The sequence below is a fragment of the Monodelphis domestica genome, chromosome 7, assembly GCF_027887165.1.
Source record: "Monodelphis domestica isolate mMonDom1 chromosome 7, mMonDom1.pri, whole genome shotgun sequence".
Classification (NCBI taxonomy): Eukaryota; Metazoa; Chordata; class Mammalia; order Didelphimorphia; family Didelphidae; genus Monodelphis; species Monodelphis domestica.
This window is the reverse complement of record NC_077233.1, coordinates 94973063-94997206: the sequence shown is the minus strand read 5'-3', so window position 1 is coordinate 94997206 and position 24144 is coordinate 94973063. Positions and strand designations below refer to the sequence as shown.

At 44.3% G+C, this 24144-nt stretch overlaps 1 protein-coding gene across 35 annotated transcripts in view; it reads left to right on the top strand.

Annotated features, from left to right (window-relative positions):
* Window positions 1–24144, top strand: part of OBSCN (obscurin, cytoskeletal calmodulin and titin-interacting RhoGEF) — a 328849-nt gene that overhangs the window by 199946 nt on the left and 104759 nt on the right. For 33 of the 35 annotated variants that reach the window (XR_008913488.1, XM_056805136.1, XM_056805153.1 and 30 more), the window contains 13 exons: window positions 258–530; window positions 2182–2454; window positions 5311–5598; window positions 7173–7439; window positions 10761–12056; window positions 12733–13011; window positions 15699–15777; window positions 17501–17625; window positions 18318–18515; window positions 19145–19177; window positions 20222–20320; window positions 22449–22667; window positions 23744–23816. Coding sequence is in view for 34 of the 35 variants with exons in the window: in XM_056805136.1 (XP_056661114.1) it covers window positions 258–530; window positions 2182–2454; window positions 5311–5598; window positions 7173–7439; window positions 10761–12056; window positions 12733–13011; window positions 15699–15777; window positions 17501–17625; window positions 18318–18515; window positions 19145–19177; window positions 20222–20320; window positions 22449–22667; window positions 23744–23816 (3502 nt within the window). In the remaining variant the exon portion in view is untranslated. The remainder of the gene's footprint in view (window positions 1–257; window positions 531–2181; window positions 2455–5310; window positions 5599–7172; window positions 7440–10760; window positions 12057–12732; window positions 13012–15698; window positions 15778–17500; window positions 17626–18317; window positions 18516–19144; window positions 19178–20221; window positions 20321–22448; window positions 22668–23743; window positions 23817–24144) is intronic. The other 2 variants (XM_056805135.1, XM_056805151.1) reach the window with 2 other exon arrangements.

The window sequence follows — 24144 nt, the reverse complement described above, 5'->3', positions numbered from 1 at the left end:
TGTTTTGGAACCAACAAGCAGTATTAGTTCTGAGAGGGGAGGTAAGGGTTTTTTTTTTTTTAAGTAACATGTCATCAATAAAAGGGGGATAATACCTTCATACTCTACCTCACAAGATTGTTGCTGGAAAAGGGTTTTGTAAATCTTAAATCACTATGGAACTAGAAGTTATCATTACTGTTCATTTGGGATGTCTAACACTACCAATGAGCTAGAGAGGACTCAGCATTTGGCCGATTGTGTCTCCCTCACCCCAGCCAAGAACACCATTGTCCGGGGCCTAGAGAATGTGGAGGCAGTGGAAGGAGGCGAGGCCCTATTTGAGTGCCATCTCTCCAAGCCAGAAGTTGCCAACCACAGTTGGCTGATGGATGATGTACCAGTGAGAACCTCAGAAAATATTGAGATGGTCTACTTTGAAAATGGCCGGAGGCACCTGCTACTGCTGAAGAACCTGACTCCCCAGGACAGCTGCCGAGTGACCTTCCTAGCCAATGATATGGTCACTTCTGCCTTTCTGACCGTCAAAGGTATTAACTAGCATTTGGAGGTATGTTTCAGTTATGGCAGTTAGTGAGGGGAAGCAGAGAAGATGGGGAATGGTAATGAATGGGTCCTTAAAACAAATTCATTTAGATTGGAAGGGAAGTCTTTTACTATCCCTAGAGGAGGACTATGGAATGGATTATTCTAAAAGAGATGGAATGGCAGAGATACATCCAATCCTAGTTTAGGGAGAAAAAGTTTTTGGGCTCGAAGTACCATCCTGGTTCCTATTCCCAGACTGGATATGGGCCCCTAATGCCATGGAAAAGGCATGAGTAATTTCATCTGGATCATGATACATACAATCTTGGCTCCTTGAAGAGGTTTTAAATGGCTGATGGAAAATATAATTTGAGTGGCCCATGCTCCCAATCAGTGCTATACAATCTTGGCTCTTTGGAGAGGTTTTAATTGGCTGATGGAAAATGTAATTTGAGTGGCCCATGCACCCAATCAGTGCTATACAATCTGGACTCTTTGGAGAGGTTTTAAATGGCTGATGAAAAAGATAATTTGAGTGGTCCATGCTCCCAATCAGTGCTATACAATCTTGGCTCCATGGAGAGGTTTTAATTGACTGATGGAAAATATAATTTGAGTGGTCCATGTACCTAATCAGTGCTATACAATCTTGGCTCTTTGGAGAAGTTTTAATTGACTGATGGAAAATACTATTTGAATGGTCCATGCACCCAATCAGTGCTACCAACCAACTCAGTGGCAACTAGTAGTAAAACTTCAGATATTATAGAAACACTATTTCCCAATATGGATATACCAACTGGACACACAGATGCTGCCAATACAAACATACTTATATGCCTAAATTATTGCCTTCTACTTGGCCTACACAACTTTTAAGATCTCTTCCAACCAAGGGAATCCATATTTTTACAACAGACCATGTGATCAGAAATTATATTTGTTTGGACAATACCAATATTCATATACCAACAGTCTGTGCAGTATACACAACCAATCCTAAAAATACATACAAATTAGCTTTACAGACAGATTCTATTAAGATACAGACAAGCTGGCCTCAGTGGATACTTCCATTCAAGTACACACACCCTAACTGGCCAAACAGACAGACCCAATCACAATACAGACATAGCAGATCCCCAGAGCCTTTTATGGTGTCTCAGTCAATAAATCTTTGTTCCAAATCCTTGTCTATCTATCACTGTACAGCTAGACATATAAAAGAACATGTTAATGTAAAAAAATGGCATAGGTGGTAAGACCACTCCCCACTAATTACCACAAATTCTCTAGTCCCTCATTGAACTGGCCTTCTAGTCCCAAGCCTTCAAAAGAGATGCTTCAGGACAGAAGGACTTGTGTAAACCCTAAACCACCATTTTTTCTCAACTAGCTTATGATTATTCACTATTTTGAACATATAAAGGAAAGGGTGAATCATAAAAAAAAAAAAAAAGCCCAGGACTGCTTTCTAGGGGTTTATTTTCCAGGATAAATACTCTGAGGACCCAAAATGTATGCATATACAGTGACTCCCCCTCTGCCCACCTATCTTCATTTGAGCTCTAAAGTTCACTAAGGAGTCTTCAGGTTGAGTGTAAAGCAGCTCTACTCATGCCAGCAACCTCTAAAAGCACCTTTTCACAATAGGCTGGCGTCTGGAGTTCCTGGAGTCTCTGCTTGATACAGAGGTCAAGGCGGGTACCAAAGCCACCTTTGGCTGCGTGCTCAGTGAGACAGTCCCTGTCAACGAGGTGACCTGGTACATCAATGGTGCGGAAATCCATCCAGATAAAGACTGGGCCATTCAAGCTGACGGCAGCCATCACATCTTGCTCCTCAGGAATGCCCAGCCCCACCACGCTGGGGAGGTGACTTTTGCAGCCAGAGATGCTGTCGCCTCAGCCAAGCTGTCTGTGATCAGTAAGTGGGAGGAAGAAGAATAACCAGGAGTTGTTAACTTTTTTGGTCATAGACCCCTTGTGGCAGCCTGGTAGAGCTCATATACCCCTTTTCAGAATCATTTTTTTTAATACATAAACTAAAATACATAGAGTTACAAAGGAAATCAATTATATTGAAATATAGTTATCAAAATATTTTTAAGACAAATCAATGGATCCCAGGTTAAGAATCCTCAAAGTAGACTAACTCCCTCATTTTACAAGTGAGGACACCAAGGCCAAGAGAGGAAGTGACTTCTCCAATGTCAAACTGCTAGTAAATGACAGAGAGATTGATGAAATCTCAGTACTTAATGGACTGAACTATTCTTCAGAACTATGTCGAGTTTATTAAGTCAAAGTATTTCTAATTTCTAAGTCCAAGTCTCCATAAGTGGATATCAGTCCACAGCTTTGATTTTAGTCAATGAACAAATATTAAGTGCCTCGAATGAGATAATACTTGTAAAGGGTAACATGGTACCTGGAACATAGTAGGTGCTAATAAAGCCATCCTTCCTCCTTTAACTTTCTTCCTCCCTCCCTCCCTCCCTCCCTCCCTCTCTCTCTCTCTCTCTCTCTCTCTCTCTCTCTTTCTTTTTTCTTTCTTTATCTTCTTCCTTTTCTTTTTCTTTCTCTGTTTTACTTTTCCTCCCTCCCACCTTCCCTCCCTTCCTTCCTTCCCTTCTTTCTTTGTATGTTCCAGGCATGAAATAGAAAATATTTTTCTTAAAAACAGGTGAACTCAGTAACCAATTTTAGTGCTTAGAGCAAATAACACAAGTCCCCTCAAATCAATTTTGTAATTTATTATATGAAAATAATGTGAATAATTAAGACAAACTCTACTGAATGGGAGGGATAACACTACATACAATGCTTATGTAACAAGGGAATCACTTTAAAAGACTGATATATATTAATTTAAGGTCGCCCAGGAATCAGCTATGTAATTCCTAAATGAAAAACTCAAGTCAGCCGTCAGCCTTTTTTGGAGTTTAATTACAATAGGAGCAAGAAAGGAATTAGAGATATATAGAGAGAGAGAAAAGGGGAAAGAAGGGAATAGGGCTTAAATACCCCTTCTGTTTAGGCTGGGCCAAAAGGCCCAAGCCCTTAGATAGCTGGGGCAAAGAAAAGAGATCAGTCCCTATTACTCACGTGTCCAAAATGGAGAAACAGTCTCAGAGGCCCCCACCTTCAGCTTCCTTCAGAGCCAGCTTCCTCAGAGCCCAGGAACCACACCCACCAAAAACTCAACCACCTCCAGTCTCCAGACCCTCCTATCTTTAAGGACACCATCCAAGTTGCCTCCCCTCAGTCCTCACATCTACCAATCACTCTTCATCAATTTCCCTGTCAATGGAGGCTCTCGCTTAACCCAGGACCGCCCAGAGGTTTCTGGCTTTTGCACATGTCTGTTGAAGGTCATATTTTCAAATGATTAAATCTATACTCCTTTGCTACAGCCCTTTCTAAATCCTGTTAACCTGAGTATGGTAGAGATTGGAATAATTAAGTTTTGATCTAGGCTGCAGCCCTTACTCAATCCTATTAGGACTGAATAGGGTGGAGTATCTCCATTGTATCAATTCTAAAATCAATCAAGACTCAAAGAAATTCCTGTTCTATGCTTAAGCATAGGTCAAAGTCCTTTCCATTGTTCAGCAAAAGGTTTCTGTCCTAAAGTAATCTTAAGAAGGGAAGAGAAGGAACCTCCCATGCCAATGGAGTTCCCGTTCCAATAGACTATCAGTAAGAAATTTTCCAAGTATGAAATATCCCAATGGTGAAATTTCCAACATTTATAAGTCTAAGGAAATTTGAGGTTTACACTTAGAGGATAAGGGAGAGCAGGAACAGGGACCCTGGAGCAACAGTCCTACATGAGAGGACCTGAGGTGAAGGGTCTGTGATAGTATTAATCCTAACTGATGACTAATAAGTTATGTGACCCTTTGAAAGTCAATAGCAATCCCTTTCCAGGTCTCAATTTTTTTGTTGTTGATTTATTGATTTCTAAAGTCCCTTCCAGCTCTAACTTTCTATGATTTTGTGTCCTCAAGAGTCAGTGCTGACCTCAGGTAAAGTTAGTAAGTTGGTATCTCCACACCTCCTCTTACAGAAATAACTGGTAGCACAGTGGATAGAACTATGGGCCTAGAAACAGGAAGACCTGAGTTCAAATCCCACCTTAGACATTTATTGACTGGATGACCATGGGCAAGCCATTTGATCTCTGTCTGCCTCAGTTTTTTTCAACTTTAAAATGGAGATAATAATAGCACTTACCTCACAGGGTTGTTGTGAAGTTCAAATAAAAAAATATTTGTAAAGCATTTAGCACAGTAATTGGCACATAGTATGTAGTATATAAATGCTTTTTCTCTTCCATTCTTTTTCAGTTCTCCTCCCCCTCACAGTCTCCCTACACATCTGTCTCCTTCTTGTAGGGCCCTATCAATGCTAAATTGTGGTGGAAAACCATAGCAATGGTGTCTCATTCAGATTACTGAGTTATCAGGTTTTCTTTAGTTAAAATTTCCTTCCAATCTCCAGAACAGTAGTTTATTGGCGAAGTAAAGTTCACATTTCTGTAGCATTTTGTGACTTACAAAATCCTTGATATATGTTGTCATGACTCTGTGAACTAGCTCTAATTAGCATCATTTTGTAGATGAAGAAGATAAGGACCAAAAGCAGACAGAGCAGAGTCTGAACTCAGAGCCACAGCCTTTTTGTAGGGCCCCATGACCATGAGATTCTGATGGGAGGCTCCCTGGATGCCCGCCTCTGCAGACCATCTACCTCACATGCTCTCCTTTGTCACCTCCAGGTCTCCCTGACCCTCCCGAAGACGCTGAGGTAGTAAAACAGAGTGGCCGCTCAGTGACCTTGTCCTGGGCAGCACCAGGGAGCGATGGTGGTGCAGGCCTACTTGGGTACAAGGTAGAAATGAAGACAGCGACGGGCGAATGGCAGCCATGCTACAAAGACTTGGTCCCGGGGACTGAGTGTGTGGTGAGCGACCTGGTCCCGGGGCAACCCTACCGCTTCCGAATCGCAGCTGTAGGCCAGGTGGGCGTAGGAGAGCCCGTGCACCTGCCTCAGACCGTGAAGCTTGGTGAGTGGCCTTCATCCGCCTTCCATGCAGTCCTCCTCCTGATGGTCCATTTCTTTCCCTCTTCTTTGTCCTCCTATCTGCCCTTGTCTTTCCTCCTCCATCTTCTTTCTTCTCTTTCTTCTTTACGCCAGACCTGGGTTGAAATCCCAGCTCTGCCCTTGTTGAACTCCCACATACTTGCAATGTAAACCTGAGCAGCCTCAACCCAGCCACCTCATCCAGAAGACTCAAATAAAAATGCCTTACCTTCCTTAATGAATAAGGTCAGACCAAGTCATTCCTTGGTGTTCTTTCTAGTCCTGCTCTCTGGAGATCTTATGGGGAAAATCTGATTTCTGGCCAATCTCTCTCTCTCTCTCCTAAACGCCCTTTACAGCAAGGCTCGAAGATGCTTTCCAGTCTCCACTTTGGAGAGGGTCGAGATGAAGAGCCTGGATATCTTGCTTTCCTTACTTACTCCAGGTGCCCTAGTCAGAATTCTAGTGTTTCTCTCCTTTGCTCCCAGTCAGACAGCCATCTAGCCTATGACCTGATCAGACCCTTGAAAAGCAAGGAAGATACTGTCTTGGGAGCCAAACACTGGGGAGGGTACTCAGTGTCCACCCTCAGAAAGCCCCAACCTTAAGGTGAAAAGACAGGCTTCCCCTCAGTACGATGGGAAGAATGAGTGATAGAGTGGAGATAGCACTGGGTTTAGAGTTAGAAGACCCCCAGCACTGCCACTACCTGCTTCCAGTACCTGTGTGACTTTGGACAAGTCGTCCCTTTCTCTGATTTCCTAATTTATTCTTCTATAAAATTAGATGGTTTGACGAGATGATTTCTGTCTTTTTTTTTAAACTCTTATCTTCTATCTCAGAACCAATACTAGTGTAGGTTTTAAGAGAGAAGAATGTGATAGTCTAGGCAATGGGTACTAAGTGACTTGCCCAGGGGCACACAGCTAGGTAGTGTCTGAGGCCAGATTTGAGCCCAGGACTTCCTGTCTCTAGGCCTTGGCTAAATGATTTCTGAAGGCCCTTCTAGCTCTAATTCCTATGTTTCCATGACTCTATGCAACCTGTGTATTCAGGTCAGTCTTGAGAAAGCACACAGATGAATGAATTGTGGCATCTGGGGCACATTTAGTGGAGAGATCATGATGATACAGAGGAAAGCCCAAATGCCAGATATGGTCATGCTAGGATAGGAGGCAGCTTGTCCCCCAAAGGATATATAGCCTGCCCTCCAGGGTAAAATATGGGGTATGGGCACCAGGTGGGAATAGTATAGAGGGTGGTGTCACCATCTGGTAGATTGGGCCAGTGAAGGACAGAAATGGTGTTTGCCACAAAGCAAGGAGTGTTCCCCACTCTAGAGTGCCCAGAACTCTTCATAGACCAGCCCTCTTGATGTTTATTCTTCCTCACATTTCAGTGAGCTAGGTGAAAACAGACTATATTCACTCTTTCATAGATGGGAAAACCAAATTCTGTTTAGTACTGCCTGAGAGCCTGAGGTCTCTCCCACATGGCACAGGGACTCCCCTTGGGGCACTGTTGCATCAACACCATTGTCCATATGTCTCCTTGCAGAGCCTGTAGAGGCAGTCGCCTCAGCCTCAATAAGCAAGATGGTGGTGGTTGGAGAGGAAGCTCGCCTGGAGTGTGAGGTGGCAGGTGAGATGCAGGAGGTGACCTGGAGGAAAGGAAATGAGGTGGTCCAACCTGGAGGCCGCTTTGAGCTTATCTCCAAAGGCAAGAAGCAAACACTAGTGATCCATGGGTTCCAACCTGATGACCAAGGCTCCTACACCTGCAGCTCTACTAGCAGCAAAGCCCCAGCTGCCACCTCCTTTGAAGGTATGCCTGGGAGTGGAGAGGGGACAAAAGCACGTTGAATATTGCAAAAGAAACTTATTTAGTCATTCATTTACTCATATAGGCATTTCTCAATTTGCTCATTCATTCAGTTATATGTGCACTCGTGTATTCTTTTTTTTTTAACCCTTATCTTTTGTCTTAAAATCAATATTAAGTATCTGCTCCATGGTAGAAGAACTAGAAAATTGGGTTTAAGTGACTTGTGCAGGGTCACACACCTAGCAAGTATCTGAGGCTATATTTGAACCCAAGACTTCCCATCTCCAGGCCTGGCTCTCTTCCACTGAGCCACCTCGTTGCCCCCACTCGTGTATTCTTTCATTAATTCATTCACACATTTACCCTTTCATTCACTTATGAGTTCATTCATTCATTTGTGCAAGTATTCAACACATATTCTGTGAGTATCTGTTAAATTAACAACACCTACCTCCCAAGGTTGTTGTGAGAGTTAAGTGAAATAGCATTTGTAAAGTGCTTATAACAGTGCTTGGCATATTGTAAGTGCTTAATAAATGATTGTTGCCTTCCTTCCCACTATGTGCACAACATTAGGGGCTGGGGAAGGTCCAGAAAAGTTGGCATGGTCCCTGTTTTCACTGGGATCCTGGCCAAGTAGAGATAAAACATGAACAAAAAATTACAGTAATTCAAGGTATGTGAAAAGAACAGCAAAAAACAAAGAGGTAAAATAAATATGCAGAGGAATTGATTCTAATTGAGGAGGACCAGAGAAAGATTTGTGAATATGGGACATCTGATTGCAATCCATGGGGGCTTTATTGCCACAACAGAAGACTTTACTATTAGTCCTACCTGTACCATTCACTACATTACCTTGAACAAATCATTTCCCTGTTTGTGATTCATTTTTATTTCTCTATATCATGAAATGAGTAATCCTTGCACGTTTATCTTCACTCTTTGTGAGGTCAAGATGACTTTTTGGAAGTATTCAGAGTAGAAATCACTTGCTTAATGTCCTAGAGTGAGTCAGTAGGATAATTGGAGCCAAATCGCTTGCCTTTCAGCCCATGAATTTTCCCATTATACCAAACCACCTCCACATCCTTTGTTTTCCACTGATGTCCTTTAGGTTCAGTCTCTGTGCTTCTTGTGGTCATTCTGACCTCTCTCATAAATGGTGGAAAAACACTGGTTCTTGAGTCAGAGGAACCAGCTTCGAATTTTTGATTTGTGAGTTGTTATAGCCAAAGAATTCCTCACCTAGGGGTCACTCTAATTCATGGTAATATGCCTGTCTATTCTTAGCTAAGTTGGTCTTGGAAGAGCAAAGTCAGTCTATCAGTCACTACGATGAAACTTGAAATTTCCAACATTCATAAGTCTAAGAAATTTTAAAGTTTACAATGCCTTGTCCAATGTGGTATATCTTTCCAAAGATTATACTTCTCGCATGTAAAACCCAGTGGAATGGCACGTCGGCTATGGGAAGGGATGGGGGCAGGGGAGGGAAAGAACATGATTCTTATAACCAAGGAATAATCTTCTAAAATGACTAATTAAGCAAAGATTATGCTCCTTATGGATTCTGGAGGAAAAGATTAGAGTAGGATCCATAGCTTTGCCTCCTTTCAGTGGTAACTCAAGATCATCTTCCCTAGGAAGCTTCCCCAAATTCACTCCACCCTGTAGCATCCAGCACCCTCACTCACTGCCAGATGTGGCTTCCTTCTGCATAAGGAATCCCTCACAACTCTGAACAAGACTCACAAGTCCCTCAGTGGCTCCCCCACTGCTTCCCGGCTAAGGGTCAAACTCAGCCTAGTCCTTAAGTCCCTTCCCTATCTAGCACCACTCACCTCATCCAACCTTTTTTGATTCTACTGAACAAACCTTTATTAAGCAGTTATTGTGTGGACGGAAGGCACTACGCCAGTCACCAGATACACAAAGATGGGATGACGGCAGCCCCTGCCTTCACAGAGCCTGTAACATACTAAGAGAAATAGACCTGTCTAGGGAAACCTCATACAGCATCCGTGGGATGGGGTAAAGAAGAGATTCGGGCAAAGGGTTCTGGGAAAATCTGAGAAAAGAGAAAGAGAATCCCCACTATGGGCACTTCTACGCCCTATGGCAGCAGCCTGGTATGCACAGGAGCCCCTCCCAGTGGTAGGCTCTGTGGCTTTGTTCACTCTGCTCCCTGTGCCCGGAGAGCCATCACCCTCTGAGGTCTGGCTCTGATGCTGCCTCCTCTAGGACTCCTGGACCAATGGACATCCCCCATCATCCCACGGAGCATGGCTTTTCCCACCCTAAAATGTCCACTAGTCTTAGTTTTGACTTCTTTGGTACACTTACCAGCTATCTTTTTGAATAGTTTTCTACTTATGTGACATATAACTAGAGGACATCATGGATCATTATATCTAAATGAGCTTCTCCCCTACAGAGGGCTTTGTACACAGGAAGCACCTGATAAATACTCGTTGACTGTGAAATGATGGTCTTATCCTCTCTTTTCAGCTAGAAATTCTTGGAGGTCAGGAACTCTGTCTGGTCTAAATTGTATATCACTTCTATCAGTGAACACAATGATCTATACACAATACGTGCTTTATTAAAAAGTATATATAGAGAGGGCAACTGGGGAGCTCAGTGGGTTGAGAGCCAGGCCTAGAGATGGGAGGTCCTGGGTTCAAGTTTGACCTCAGCCACTTCCTAGCTGTGTGATCCTAGGGAAGGCACGTAACCCCCATTCCTAGCCCTCACCACTCTTCTGCCTTAGAATCAATACTATGTATGTATTGGTTCTAAAGCAGAAGGTAAGGGTTAAAAAAAAAGTATATAGAGGGGCAGCTAGTTAAGTCAGTGGCGAGAGTCAGGTCTGGCCTCTGATACCTCCTAGTTGTGTGACCCTGGACAAGTCATTTAACCCCAACTGCTGAGCCCTTACTTCTCTTCTGCCTAGGAACCAACTCTTAGTATCAGTTCTAAGACAGAAGATAAGGGTTTGTTTGTTTTTATTAAGAATATGAAATTGAATAAAGTGGAATTTCCTCCTTAATAATTAATGAAATTATTTCAATGCATTCAGTTTGACAGAGCATTAGTGAGTGTGTAAAATCCACCACAGAGCATGTAAGAGACCCAAAAGAAAAATAAGATGTCATCCAAAACTGATAATACACACCTTTCTTCCATTGGTAACATGATTTGGGTAGTTTTTTGAAAGGAGGAACTGTGTTGATGTAGACCCTTAACCTCATGTGCTGGGACACTTCCTTGAGGTCTGCCTGCTGACTGACTCCTTTTCCTCGTGTTTATTCTCCCCAGTGGCAGCATCCCAGGCCCCAGAGGAAGAAGCCTTGTCCGATGGCCTTGCCCAGCCCAGCTTGCCTCCTGAGGCAGCCCAGGAGGGTGACCTGCACCTCTTGTGGGAAGCTCTCGCCAAAAAGCGCCGCATGAGCCGGGAGCCCACTCTGGACTCAATCAGCGAGCTGCCTGAGGAGGATGAGCGGCTGCAGAAGCTAAGGCGAGAAGTAGAGGAAGCCGTCCAGGACTTCTCTGAGGGCTACTCTACCCCCGATGAGCTAGCCCGCACTGGTGAGGCCGACCTCTCGCACACCAGTTCTGACGACGAGTCCCGGGCTGGCACCCCCTCCCTTGTCAGCTACCTCAAGAAGGCAGGAAAGCCGGGGAGCAAGGCTAAGGCCCCGGGGACCTCCCCTGCAGGCAAGCCCAGGAAACCATGGGAGCAGAGCGAGGCTGAGCCTGCAGCCACCCCTAAGCTTCCCGGCGACCTGACCGCTGAGCTTCTGGAGGACCCCTCCATGGATAAGGCTGCCATCAAAATCCAGGCAGCTTTCAAGGGCTACAAGGTGAGAAAGGAGATGAAGCAAAATGAAGGTCCCAGCTTCCGGGATACTTTCGGGGACATCGCGGTGGAAGCAGGAGGCTCCCTGCACCTGGAGTGTGTGGCCGTCAGCAAGACAGACATGAGGACATCGTGGCTCAAGGATGGAGTGGAGCTGACAGATGGACGGCACTACCACATCGACAACTACGGGGATGGCACTTGCTCGCTGCTGGTCACTGGTCTCGAGGCCAGTGACGCCGGCTGCTATACCTGCCGGGTAACCAACAAGTTCGGCCGCATCTCTCACAGCGCCCAAGTGACGGTAACTGGGACCGCCATGACCAGCGGAGCCGAGAGCGAGGCGGAGAGCTCGTCGGGCAGTGAGGTGGATGATGCGTTCCGCCGGGCTGCCCGAAGACTGCACCGTCTCTTCCGGACCAAGGCCACTTCAGACGTGTCCGATGAGGAATTATTCCTCAGTGCGGAGGAGGGCAGTGTGGAACTGGAGGAGCCCAGTGACTGGCAAACCTACCGTGAAGATGACCGCTATATCTATATTCGGTTTGAGACCGCCAGTGAGGCCCGCCAGGCAACCACTCGCTTCCAAGAGATGTTTGCCGCCCTGGGCATTCTGGTGGAGATCAACATTCTGGAGCAAGGGCCCCGCAAGGTGGAGATGCGCATCATGAAGGTGGCCCCAGCCCCAGCCGGTCAGCTTGCCTTCCCTGCAGCCCCCAAGGAGCACCCTTCCATGCTGATGACCTCTGACACAGGTAGGGAGCTAGAGAAAGCCCCCTGCTCCCTAGTGACCACAGTAGGTAGTTGCCTCTCCTTTCTGATCAAAGCTGGCCCAGTCACTGGCCTGGATCAGTGGAGGCTCTTCTCCCCAGCCTTTCCCAGATCCTGCCCTAACAGGGAATGTTCTTCCCATCCCAAGGGTCCAAGAAGGTCATGAAACTTGATCCTTCCTTGGACCCAGGACCTTGCCTCCTCCATTATGCTAAATGGATCTCTTCCTTCATTCTGTCCTCAGGGCCTCAGAGCCACAAAGGGACAAAATAGTGTCTTCTCCCCTGACTCTCAGCTCTTTCTACCCTGGTATCTCCCTTAGCACTTAATTTGCCCAATTTGAATGCACTTATATAATGATGTATTATAGAGTTATACTCTATGATAGTATACGTTTTATTCCCCCCCCATCTTTTTTTTACTCAAAACTTTGGTCTTAACTATAGGCTGTTACCTAGCACCTGGCATCATGCTCTGCAGATAACAGGTACTTAATAAAAATTAAAAACTTAATAAAATTTAAAAAAAATTTTTAAATGTTTAAAAAATAAAAATTTGTTGAATTGAATCAAAACCCAACTGATCACACTGACATGGAGGGGAGAGATTGTAGGAATCATCTCCTTACTTTTAATCTGTTCATCTTCCCCTCTGGCTCAGCCCCCGTTTTCCTGACGGAGCTACAGAACCAAGAAGTACAGGACGGCTATCCTGTGAGCTTTGACTGTGTGGTGGCTGGTCAACCAGTGCCCAGCGTGCGCTGGTTCAAAGACGGCAAGGTGCTAGAAGAGGATGACCACTATATGATCAATGAGGACCAGCAAGGCGGCCACCAGCTGATCATCACGGCTGTGGTGCCTGCCGACATGGGTGTCTACCGCTGCCTGGCTGAAAACAACATGGGCGTCTCTTCTACCAAGGCTGAGCTCCGTGTAGACCGTGAGTCTCTGCTTAGAGGGGGGAGGGAGGAGGGTGGCCAGGAAAGGGAGCAGGGAATGCCATCAGGGCCCAGGAAGGAGAGCCGGAAGAAGAAGAAAAAGCAGCTGGTTTGAAGGAAAAGCTCCAAGACAAAGTAAGATTATTAGGAAGATGGCTTGTCGCCTCTGTTGTTTATAAGTAAGGATCTCCTATGACTCAGTCAGGGAAAAGCCTCGGAGATCTTCTAGTCCAATTCCCATCATTTAACAGGCAAGTAAAGTGATTTGTCCAAGATCCCTTAAGCAGTAATTAGCCAAGTTGTTAGCAAAGCCCGCCTTTCTGATTCCCTTCCCCCGGCTCCCACACTTTAATTATCCGAGTCAATTGAAATCAAGGAGCATTATTCCACACCTCCTACCTGCAGGGCTCTGTGCTGGAGGACACTAAGGCAAGAACATTCATATTTCCTGTGCTTAGGAGCCACTTTTCTACAGCCTCTACATACAAAGTATATAAAGGAATATATGTTCTACATAGTGCCAGTAGATGTAGACACGTGGCACGCCTGCGTAGAGCAGCACCTACATAGACGATCTACACATGAAGCCATCTGTGTCTAGTAGGGCAACAAAACCCAAAAGGTCCAGGGAAGGTCTCGTGCGCAGGACGTAGTCCCTGCCCTGAGCTTCGAGGGAAGCTGAGACTTGTGAGAGGTGGAGGGACCAGAGCACGTCCCGGACACGGGATGATGGGAGATGACGTGTTGTCGGAAACGGCGGGACCATTTAACTGGCACAGAAAGGGCGTGGAAGAGAATAACATGAAGCAAAACGAGCGTCATGGGAGACTTTACCCAACAGGCTGAGGATTTTACATTTTAGTCTAGAGAAAATGTTTGGAAGGGAGGAATGACATGCTCAGAGCTATGCTTTAGGAAGATCAGTTTGGCAGCCCAGTGAAGGCTGGGTTGGAGAAAGGAGACACTGGAAACAAGGAAACCAACCTGATGGCCTGTGGTGACTTTGAGTCATCTGTAATACATCAAATTCACCGTGGGAAGATGAGGAGGAAGAATACATGTACACAAGCAGACACATATATAAATTTTTTTGCAAATAGCTACTCCTGATTAAAGGGGGGAGAAATGAAACTATGCCATTAGATAGATAGGTAGATAGATAGATAGATAGATAGATAGATAGATAGATAGATAGATAGATATTAATCTGTCATTCATAATATATTTGGTAGTATGTGCATTTATAAACTATTGTGGACTTTTAAAAATGGGTGCTTTGTCACAGGTTCAGAAGACTTCATTCACAATATTCATGTAATGTTTGAGGAGAGGCCAGAACAAGTATTTTCTCTAATATTTCTGTCATTTATATTAATCAGGATTCATAATATCACTCTGTAGTTATATCAGTTCACTTATATAAAAGAAAAAAAATAATTACAAGTAAGTTGATTATTTTGGGAGCTAAAAAAATACTACTTTGTGCTTTCTGTATAGTCCTTGTCCAAACTATAATAAAATATGTTTGCACTGAAAAAAAAAGGAAGCAAAGGCAATGGAGTATGAATGAGGGCAGAGTAGAGAGAAGAGGCTTCATACGTGCTGCTTTCTCCAACATTCAAGGCTCTTCCTCATCAGATCCCTCATAGCTCACATCTCAATGGACTTCTCACAACTTGCCAGATGAGCCCTTTGTTCTCTCCTATCTTCCTGCCTAGGCATATGGGTCCTAAGCTGGAAATAACTTCTGCACCTCCACCTTTTGAATTTCTAGCCATCCTTTCAAATCCAACCCAAAATGCCTCCTCTTCCAGAAAGCCTTCCTCGATGTCTCCATTGGTAACTGCCTTCCCCCTTGGAATAATAATGCACACCTCTCTAATGCACTTATTAAACAATATCTAATTCAATTAAAGAAATATTTATTAAGCTTCTACTACACTGAGAGCACTCTGTGAGATACAAAGTTATATTAAATTCTTATCTTCAAGAAGGTATCCATAAGGGGATAAGACATTAAGAGATGATTAGGATACAGAATAACACATGGTTAGTAGATCAGATGCAAAATGCCATGTAGAACTGAAGGAGGGGACAGTTATTTCTGACTTTAGTTTAGAGAAGGCTTCCTGGAAGTGGGGCATTGGAGAAGGGCTTTCGAGACTGAATGGTCATTCGATAGGTGAAGAGAAAGAGGGAGAGAGATTTCTGGTCCAAGAATAGGGAGTCAAAGTGGGACTATAAAGGGGAGGAGAAGTTGCTCAGATTTTTGTGTAGAATGCATGGAGAGGAGTGATGTGAGACTTGACAAACTCCTTTGCAAAAAGCCACCAACCTGGGTGCTGAGGTCTTGTAACGGGAAGGGGAGAAAGATGGGCTGATCCCTAGAGACAAAAACCAAAAGGGTCAGCTAACATTGCACATAGTTTTGTTTTTGTTTTACTTCCCCCCAAAATGAACTTCATGTGAAAACAAAAGACATCCATAAAATGTGCTTTAAATAATTCCCTCCTGAAATGTAATTCATATATATAAAACCTTTCTATGGTCCCAGTTTTATTCCCTTTACTCTAAGGTGCTGAGATGCAAAGGTTCAATATTCCTGCAGCTAACACTTACATGGGCAAAATGGTTCCAATTTGAGATCCTGGCTCTTACCCAGGACTCTCTCTCCCTTCTTTCCCCCCAGTGACAAGTACGGACTACGATACAGCAGCTGATGCTACAGAGACTTCTTCCTATTTCAGCGCTCAGGGCTACCTGTCCAGGTAATAAAGAGCTTACCTTTGAGCAAGGACTATGGGGCAGGGCTATTGGGACAATAGTATAGACAGTCAAAGGGCTAGCAAGCTAGATGCCTGGGGTTTGGGATGATCTTATCGTATATAATGATGATGAAAAGGAAAAAGAAGAAGGAGATGAGGAGGAGGAAATTCCATCATTTTACTTCCAAAACTGACAAACTTGTCAGAGCTGAAAAACAGCTTAGAATCCAGAACACAGAGAAGGAAGAGGAGGATTTGGCATTTCCTCACAACTCTCTATGAGTCATTCCCATGATTAGGGTCCCAGAAACTGAGAATGATCCAACAGAGGGGACTGTCAAACAGTGTTCAGAGAAAAGAAAGTCTAATCTGCAATATTGTCCTCCCACTCAGTCCTAGGTCTGCTTGTCTGCCCTAAATTCAGCCTCAGGCTGCCATTCATTAATTCTTATTTCAATGCATTCATGATCCCAATAATGCTGGCATTTCCTCTATTAAAAAAAAAATCAGGCCATCACCACCTCCTGATTCCATGAAGTTCCTCTTTTTTCTTTTAAATTCTTACCATAAAACGAATACTGTATATTATTAGTTCCAAGGCAGAAGGCGTTAAGTGATTTGCCCAGGGTCCCACAGCTAGGAAGTTTCTGAGGATAGATTTGAACCTTGAACCTTCAGTCCTGGCTCTCAATCCACTGAGCCACCTAGCTGCCCCTCAGTCAGTTCTTATTCATTTCTTTCCATTACTCCTCCATGGTGCAGGGGTTGGGGATTAGGGGGTACCTTCTACCTATCCAATGGACTGGAGCTCTCTCTTGGGTTCTTTTAATTTATCCTAGGTACCAGTACAACAATCAGGACCATAGAATAGCAATGACCTCCTAGTGGCTAAGGAGTTGGTGATGGGTTTCTCTCTACTTAGCTAGGCCAGCCCTATTTTTATTATTATTATTATTTTAAACCCTCACCTTCCATCTTGGAATCAATACTAGGTATTGGTTCCAAGGCAGAATAGTGGTAAGGGCTAGGCAATGGGGGTTAAGGGACTTGCCCAGGGTCACATAGCTAGGGAGTGTCTGAGGCCAGATTTGAACCCAGGACTTCCTGTCTCTGGGCCTGGCTCTCAATCCACTGAGCCACTCAGCTGCCCCCCCCCCTTTTTTTTTTTAATTTTGTTGTTGTTGTTGTTTGTTTGTTTGTTTTTTTAAACCCTCACTTTCTCTCTTGGAATCAATACTGTGTATTAGCTCCAAGGCAGAAGAGCAGTAAGGTCTGGGCAATGGGAATTAAGTGACTTACCCAGGGTCACACAGCTGGGAAGTGTCTGAGGCCAGATTTGAACCTAGGGCAGCAGAGAGCATGCCATCAGAATCACATTCACAGCATCTCCATCTCAAGAGAACCTGTAGCTGACACAGTCTTGGGAAACCAGAGTCAGCTCCATACCTCAATGACCTGTTAGAGGAGGATTTCATTTATTCACTTAACAAATATTTCCCAGGGGTTGGTTAAATGATAAACAAGAAATCATCCCTCACTGTCTGGTAAAAAACCCATATTTGTCTCCATTTCACCCTTATCAATCCCACCTAGCCATGACCCCACCCCCAGCCACCCTCTTCTCCAGAACCCTGATTTTCTGTTTCCTTTCCTCTCTGGGGTTGGGGTCGGTGGGTCACTTTTCTGGACTGCCTCTTGTGATTCATGCTAACAAATCACCCCTCAGCCGAGAACAAGAAGGTGCAGAGTCAACTGCAGAGGATGGTCAGCTGCCCCAAATTCTAGAGGAGCTCCAGGACATCCAGGTGGCCCCGGGTGCCCGGCTGGCTAAATTCCACCTCAAGGTCAAAGGTGAGGACGGAACCTCCATGATAGGAGACTTTCCACACCATACCTTCCAAGATGTCTGCCCAAGGACTCCCAGAGAGCAGTAAAGTATGGAGGGATGTTCTAGGAGTCTGGCTTTCTGCTGTTAATAGACTGAATTGTGGCAATCTCCTCAAGTGAACTGTATGCAAGGTCAGCCTGGTTCGTAGGTGAAGGGAGTAGTTGTTTCTTGGGGTGATGCAAGTGAGGACAGAGTGGTCCTCCCTACCCCCAAATCTTACTCTGATTTAACCCTGCCCTGAAATTCGACCATTTCAGTTTGAAGACTATCCAGGCTGAAAGGAACCTAGAACACAGAATGTCACAGTTGAGGGGGATGTTAGAGCTCATTTACTCCAATACTCTGTTTTACAAATGAGGGGACTGACGTCCAGAGAAGGGAAATGACTCATCTACAGTCAAATAGCCTTTGTTACTCTTCTTAATAATTCTTCCTAATAATTTTGAATGAATAATTATTGATTGGTTATAATATTCCTAGTGACTAATAGGGAATATTTTGATAGAGAAAAGCAGGATCTATGTCTCCTTTCCTGCCCACTGCTTGACTTTGATGAACAAGAGGTGGCTGCCCCAGATTTTAGACCCTATACATGCCTTTTCTAGAGACCTGCTTCCCCCCAGGTTTGGGTCTTGAGTGTACTCTCTAATTTCAGGGTACCCAATGCCCCGCCTCTACTGGTTCAAGGATGGGCAACCCTTATCTCCCTCCTCTCGGATCCTCAAAACTGATAAGAAGACAGTTCACACTCTAGAAATCCACAATATCACAAAGGAAGATGCTGGAGAGTATTCTGCCTATATCAGGAATGCTGCGGGCTCTGCCTACTCCTCTGCCCGGCTGCTGGTCCAGAGTAAGTTAGTCAGTCCTAGGGCTCTAGCACTGCCTGCATGGGACCTTTGACCCAGCATCTTTGTCATTGTTTGTCTTTTTAGAAGGGAACGTGTGTGTGTGTGTGTGTGTGTGTGTGTGTGTGAAGTCCTTAGCATGGCTAAAGACCAAAAGTAACCCCATATCTATCAGCAGAATTCAGTTACTAACAAATTCACAAAGGAGTCCTGTGTGGCAGTCTGGATACCCAAGGGTCCTTGGAGTGGTTCCGCCATTCACATCATGGCCCATTCTTCGTGACTCTGTGGCCCATAGCACACCAGGCCCTTCTGTCCTTCACTATCTCCCAAAGTCTGCCCAAGCTCACGTTCATTGCTTCGTGTCCATGCGGTGTTCTTGGCAAAGATACTGGAGTGGTTTACCATTTCCTTTTCCAACTGGTCACCTTTTGTCAGAATTCTCCACGTGACCACACTCCATAGCTCATAGTCTCATTGAGCTACACAAGCCTGTCTGCCGTGACAAGGCAGTGATTCACTAAGCCATGCTACTTCCTTTTTGCCACTATATCCCACCTACACAAATAAAGGGAGAGGGGGAACTTGGGGAGACTCATGTTGTTGACTGCATTTCTTATTTGTTATTGTCAAGGTCCCAATGAACCAGAGAAGAAGATAGATTCAGGTAAGAAAAAAAATCAAGTGGGCAAAGAAGATAATAGAATTCATTCCACAAACATTTATTTAGCACCTGCTCTGTGCAGAGTCCTGTGCAATGCATTGAGAGAGAGATAAAATTTAGAAACAAAAGAGGGATAAGGTTAGGGACAGGAATAAGGATAGGAACAGAAGGATAAAGAGAGAGATAAGGCTTACCCAACACACTGGACACCCTCTTCTAATTCTTTTAATATTCCATGGTTCCCAGGGGCAGCTGGGCATCTGGGTAGCTCAGTGGATTGAGAGCCAGGCCTAGAGCTGGGAGGTCCTAGGTTCAAATCTGGCCTCAGACACTTCCCAGTTGTGTGACCCTGGGCAAGTCACTTGACCCCCATTGCCTAACCCTTACCACTCTTCTGCCTTGGAACCAATATACACAGTATTGATTCCAAGGCAGAAGGTAAGGGTTTAAATAAAAATATATATATATATATTCCATGGTTCCCAATGGAGTAACATCCAGATGTTACCTCTCAGTCCCAACACACATCTGCCTCTTGTCCTTCATATCCTCAGTGCTATCTATCCTTCAAGCCTCTTCCAAGAGGCACCATCATCAATTTTGTGCTGCTGCATACTTATACCCATCATGCATTTTTCATTGTCCTTGAAATAATCTGCCCCACCCACAGAGGAAAGAGAATAATAAAAAGCAAAGATATAAACAAACACTCAATCCTGGTACTTTAGACTCAAAGTACAAACTAGCAGTTTAGTGGAGGAGATTAACCAGAGCCAGGATGATGGAGGGAGGATGTCACAGAAGAGGTGGGACTTCATCTGAGCCTTCAAAGATAGGAGGAGTGGCAGGCACAGAATTAGGTTCTAGATCTGAGCAAAAAATGTTGTCATCAGTACTGGAGGCTGGAAAAGGGGGAATGTGGACTGGAGCAGTCAGGGAAGGCAACATGAAAGAGGTGGGACCAGCCTAGGCAAAGGAAAACCATTCTTTGTTATTCACTGATCATCTTAGAAGTCTGACATTCCCGGTGGCTATTCTTCTTTCTAGATTTTCATGAACAACTTGTGCCTCCAAGGTTCCTGGAAAGATTTACCAATAAGAAAGTGAAGAAGGGCTCTAGCATCACCCTCTCAGTGAAAGTTGAAGGTAAAGGAATAAGATGAAATCCCATTCCTATAGCACTGTACAACTTATAGCTACTTCCCTTCTGACAGCTCTGTGATGTAGAAAGTGCATTGTCTTTATTTCACAGCTGAGGAAACTGAGTCTTAAAGAGGTCATGTGACTTTTCCAAGGTCACATAAATTGTAATTGACAGTTATAACTATTAGAACCACCCCAAAGTGAAATGGGAAGTCTTGGAGGGGGGTGAAGGCTCTCGACCTCATCTCTGAGATCAAAGTTAAAGTGAGTTCTGGATAACTGGGATCCTAGGGCCCCCATTGTCATGTTCTTCAGTCTAAAGCCATTCTGGTTGCCTTTTGGGGGATATGTTCCTGATTATCTGTGTCTTCCCTAAAATATTGTGCCCAGAACTGAACAGGCCTCTATTGATCAGAGCCCCTATTGGGGGTCTGATCAGAGCAAAGGACATCAACTATCTTTGAGCCTCCATTTTCTCATTCCTAAAAGGAAGGCACCAATACTTGCATAGGGCTGTCATGAAAAAAGTTTTTCATAAATCATGAAGACCCATGTGGTTCATATAGTATGGTTCCTACTCATTCATTTATTCAACAGACATTTAGTAAGCACCTATTGTGTTCATCCTTGAGGAAGGTCCAAAGTTTATATAAGGGAATTCCTACCCTCAGGAAGTCCACAGTGTTTGGCAGAAGGATAAAGTATGACTGTACATAGCTGTAAAATATTTCATGATAAGTGAGTGTTCTAGAGGGATGTAAAGTACTCTATATTCCTATCCTATCTGTCTATAGAGATATATGTTCGTTCTCTCTCCTTCCCTTTCTCTCTGTCTTTCTCTGTCTTTGTCTCTGTCTCTCTTTCTCACTGTGTCTCTGTCTCTCTCTGTCTCTCTGTCTTTCTCTTTGCCTCTCTGTCTCTCTCTCTGTCTCTCTCCCTCTTCCTCTGATGTCTCCTGATGCCTCATCATGGCATGAAAGTGACTTTGAAGAGCTCTTCCAGCAACCTGACAGGTCTGACTGGGCCTCCAACAACTCACATTTATTATTAGATGCCTCTTCTGTGCCAGGCACTGTGTTCCCACTATGAGGATACAAAGAAAACCAAAAATCAGCCTGCTGTCAAGGAGCTCACTGTTTAATGGGGAAGGCAACATACAAACATTATGCCCAGACAAGACAAATATAGGTTATTGGCATTGAGGGCAATCCAGGAGGGCTTCTTGCTGAAAATAAGGCTTTAGCTGAGAGTTAAGGAAAGCCAAGGAAGCTAGGAAGCCTCCCCACCTTTAAGGGCTCTCCAGGATGAGGTGAGGGCCCCTTCTCTCTAAGAGTTAGAGCTTAGCATTTTTCTTCCCATTTTACAGAGAAGATGGAGGTTCAGAGAATGGCAATGACATACTTAGGATCATAGAGCTAATGAGGATTGGAGTCAGATCTTCCAACTCCAGAGTTCTTGCCACTGTATCCCACAGGCACATAGCAAGCACTCAATAAGGCAACATAGTGCTGTGGACAGAACACTGGGCTTGGAGTCAAGGGACCTAAATTCAAATTCCAACTTGGGTACTAGCTGCATGACCATGGACAAGGCACTTTATCAATTTTCTTTGGTTTTACTCATCTGTAAAATAAAGATGATAATATTTGCCTGGCCTGCTTCAAGGGATGTTTTGAAGAATTGCTTTGTAAATCTTAAATTGCTCTAGAAACATGAGTTATTACAATGAACACACGAGTGTTCATTGAGTTGACTGCAAAAGTACAGAATATCTGGGGATCAATCTAGCAAAGCACACAAAAGACATATAGATTCAATTACAAAGTGCTCCTTAAAGAAATAAAGAAAAACTTAAACAGATTAGCGCAGGGCTTGGCATGTAGTAGGAATTTAATAAATGTTTGTTGACTAGGACTGTAGTTGAAGGAATATTGTGTTCATGCCTAGGCTGTTCCAATATAATAAAAATAACACCACTAAAATTAATGTACAGTTTTAATGCTATGCCACATTATCAAAGGGATATTTTACAAAACTCAATAAAATAATAAAAATAAAATAAAAGATTCCTTCAGAATTGATTTGACTGGTTTGGGGTCAGGGGAGTCATTCTTTCACATGTCTCCCATAGGGCAGCCTCCTCCAACAGTGAACTGGCTAAAGGAAGAAGCCAATGAAAATGTCCTCTGGATCCAAGCTGACACTCCAGGCTACAAGGTGGCCAGCTCCAACCTTCAGCACAGCCTCATCCTCCTGGACATAGGGAAACAGCATGAGGGTTCCTACACGTGCATTGCCACGAATGGGGCCGGGCAGTCCATCTGCTCTGCCACCCTGAAAGTCACAGACGGTGAGTCCAGGCCCTGGGGTACCTGGACAGTGGAGAGGTCGGTTCCCTAGCCAGCTCAGATAGCCACAGTCAGGAACAGTAGAGTCGGGGCCATAATTCAAGAGGGACGAGAGAAAGCAGATATCCCCAAGTGAAGTATTAAAGGACAGGGAAACAGGAATGGAGCCCGTGATAGAAGATTAGCCTTATAGTTACAAACCAAGAGTATATTTTGGAATCAGTGGAGCTGGGTTCAAATCATGGTCCAGTTCTGGGAGCTGCATTTCAGCAGGATGTTGATAAACTCATGTGTTCTGAAGAGGTGACCAAGATGGGTCACCCTACAGAGAACAGGAGGGGACCGGAAGCCACGGCATGGCAGGATGCTAGAAGCTAGATGCTAGGGTGACAGAGTGGACAGAAGTGTGACCTTGCAGTCAGAAGATCTAAGTTCAAGTTTGGCCTTGATTATTTATTAGTGATGTGATTCTGGGTAAGTTTCTTAACCACTTTCTCATCTGGAAAATGGGGATAATAATAGTGCCTACCTCCGAGGATTGCTTTGCAGATAAAATGAGAGACTATTTGTAAGGTGCTCACAAACCTTAAAGGACTATATAAATGCCAGCTATTATTTCATTTGGATGAATTGAGGTGGAAAGAAAATATTTAACAAGGGCATGACCATTCCCTCCAAACACCTGGAGGGCATCTTGTACAATAGCAGTTTGGTCTGGTTTTCTTAACCCAAGAGGACAGATCTAGGAGCAAGCAATGAATGGAAGTAGGTGAGAGGCAAATATCAGGCCCGTGGAATTAAGACTGTCTGCAACCAGAGTTCCCCCAAAGTGACCTGAGATGCCTTATATAGCAGTGAATTCCCTCTCAGTAGTGAGACTAGATACCCTTCGAAGTCCCTTCGATCTCCAAAATTCCATGTAAAGCTGTAGAAAGAACCCAGAATAGAGCAGTGGCATGCAGAAAGCCCTTTCCATGTCTGCTGTGGGCCCTGAGGACCTCTTAGCATTGTTCCCTTCACTCTATCCAGGTCTCAGCTTCTCCATGGATGATAAGAACTCTTTATGATTTTCTTACAGCTCCAGAGACAGATGGGGCAGCCAGAGAGCAGAAGAAAGTCAAAGAAGCCCTGATTTCAAACCTGTTGCAGGGGTAAGTGACAAGGCATCTTCCTGATTAGGGACCAGGGTCCTATTAGGGATGGTTTGCCATCCTGGGGAAGCATGACAAATAATCTTGCTTCCACCCTCTTGTCTAAGCTGTAACCAGATAATTTCTCATATAGATGGCCTAGTAGACAGAGCTCTGGACTTGGAGTCAGGAAGACCTGAATTCAAAATTTGTCTCAGATACTTACTGCCTGTGTGACCCTGGGCAAGTCTATGCCTCGGTTTCCTCAACTGTAAAAGAGATAATAATTGCACCTACTTCCTAGAGTTGTTGTGAGAATCAGAGGAAGTAATATTTATAAAAGCACAGT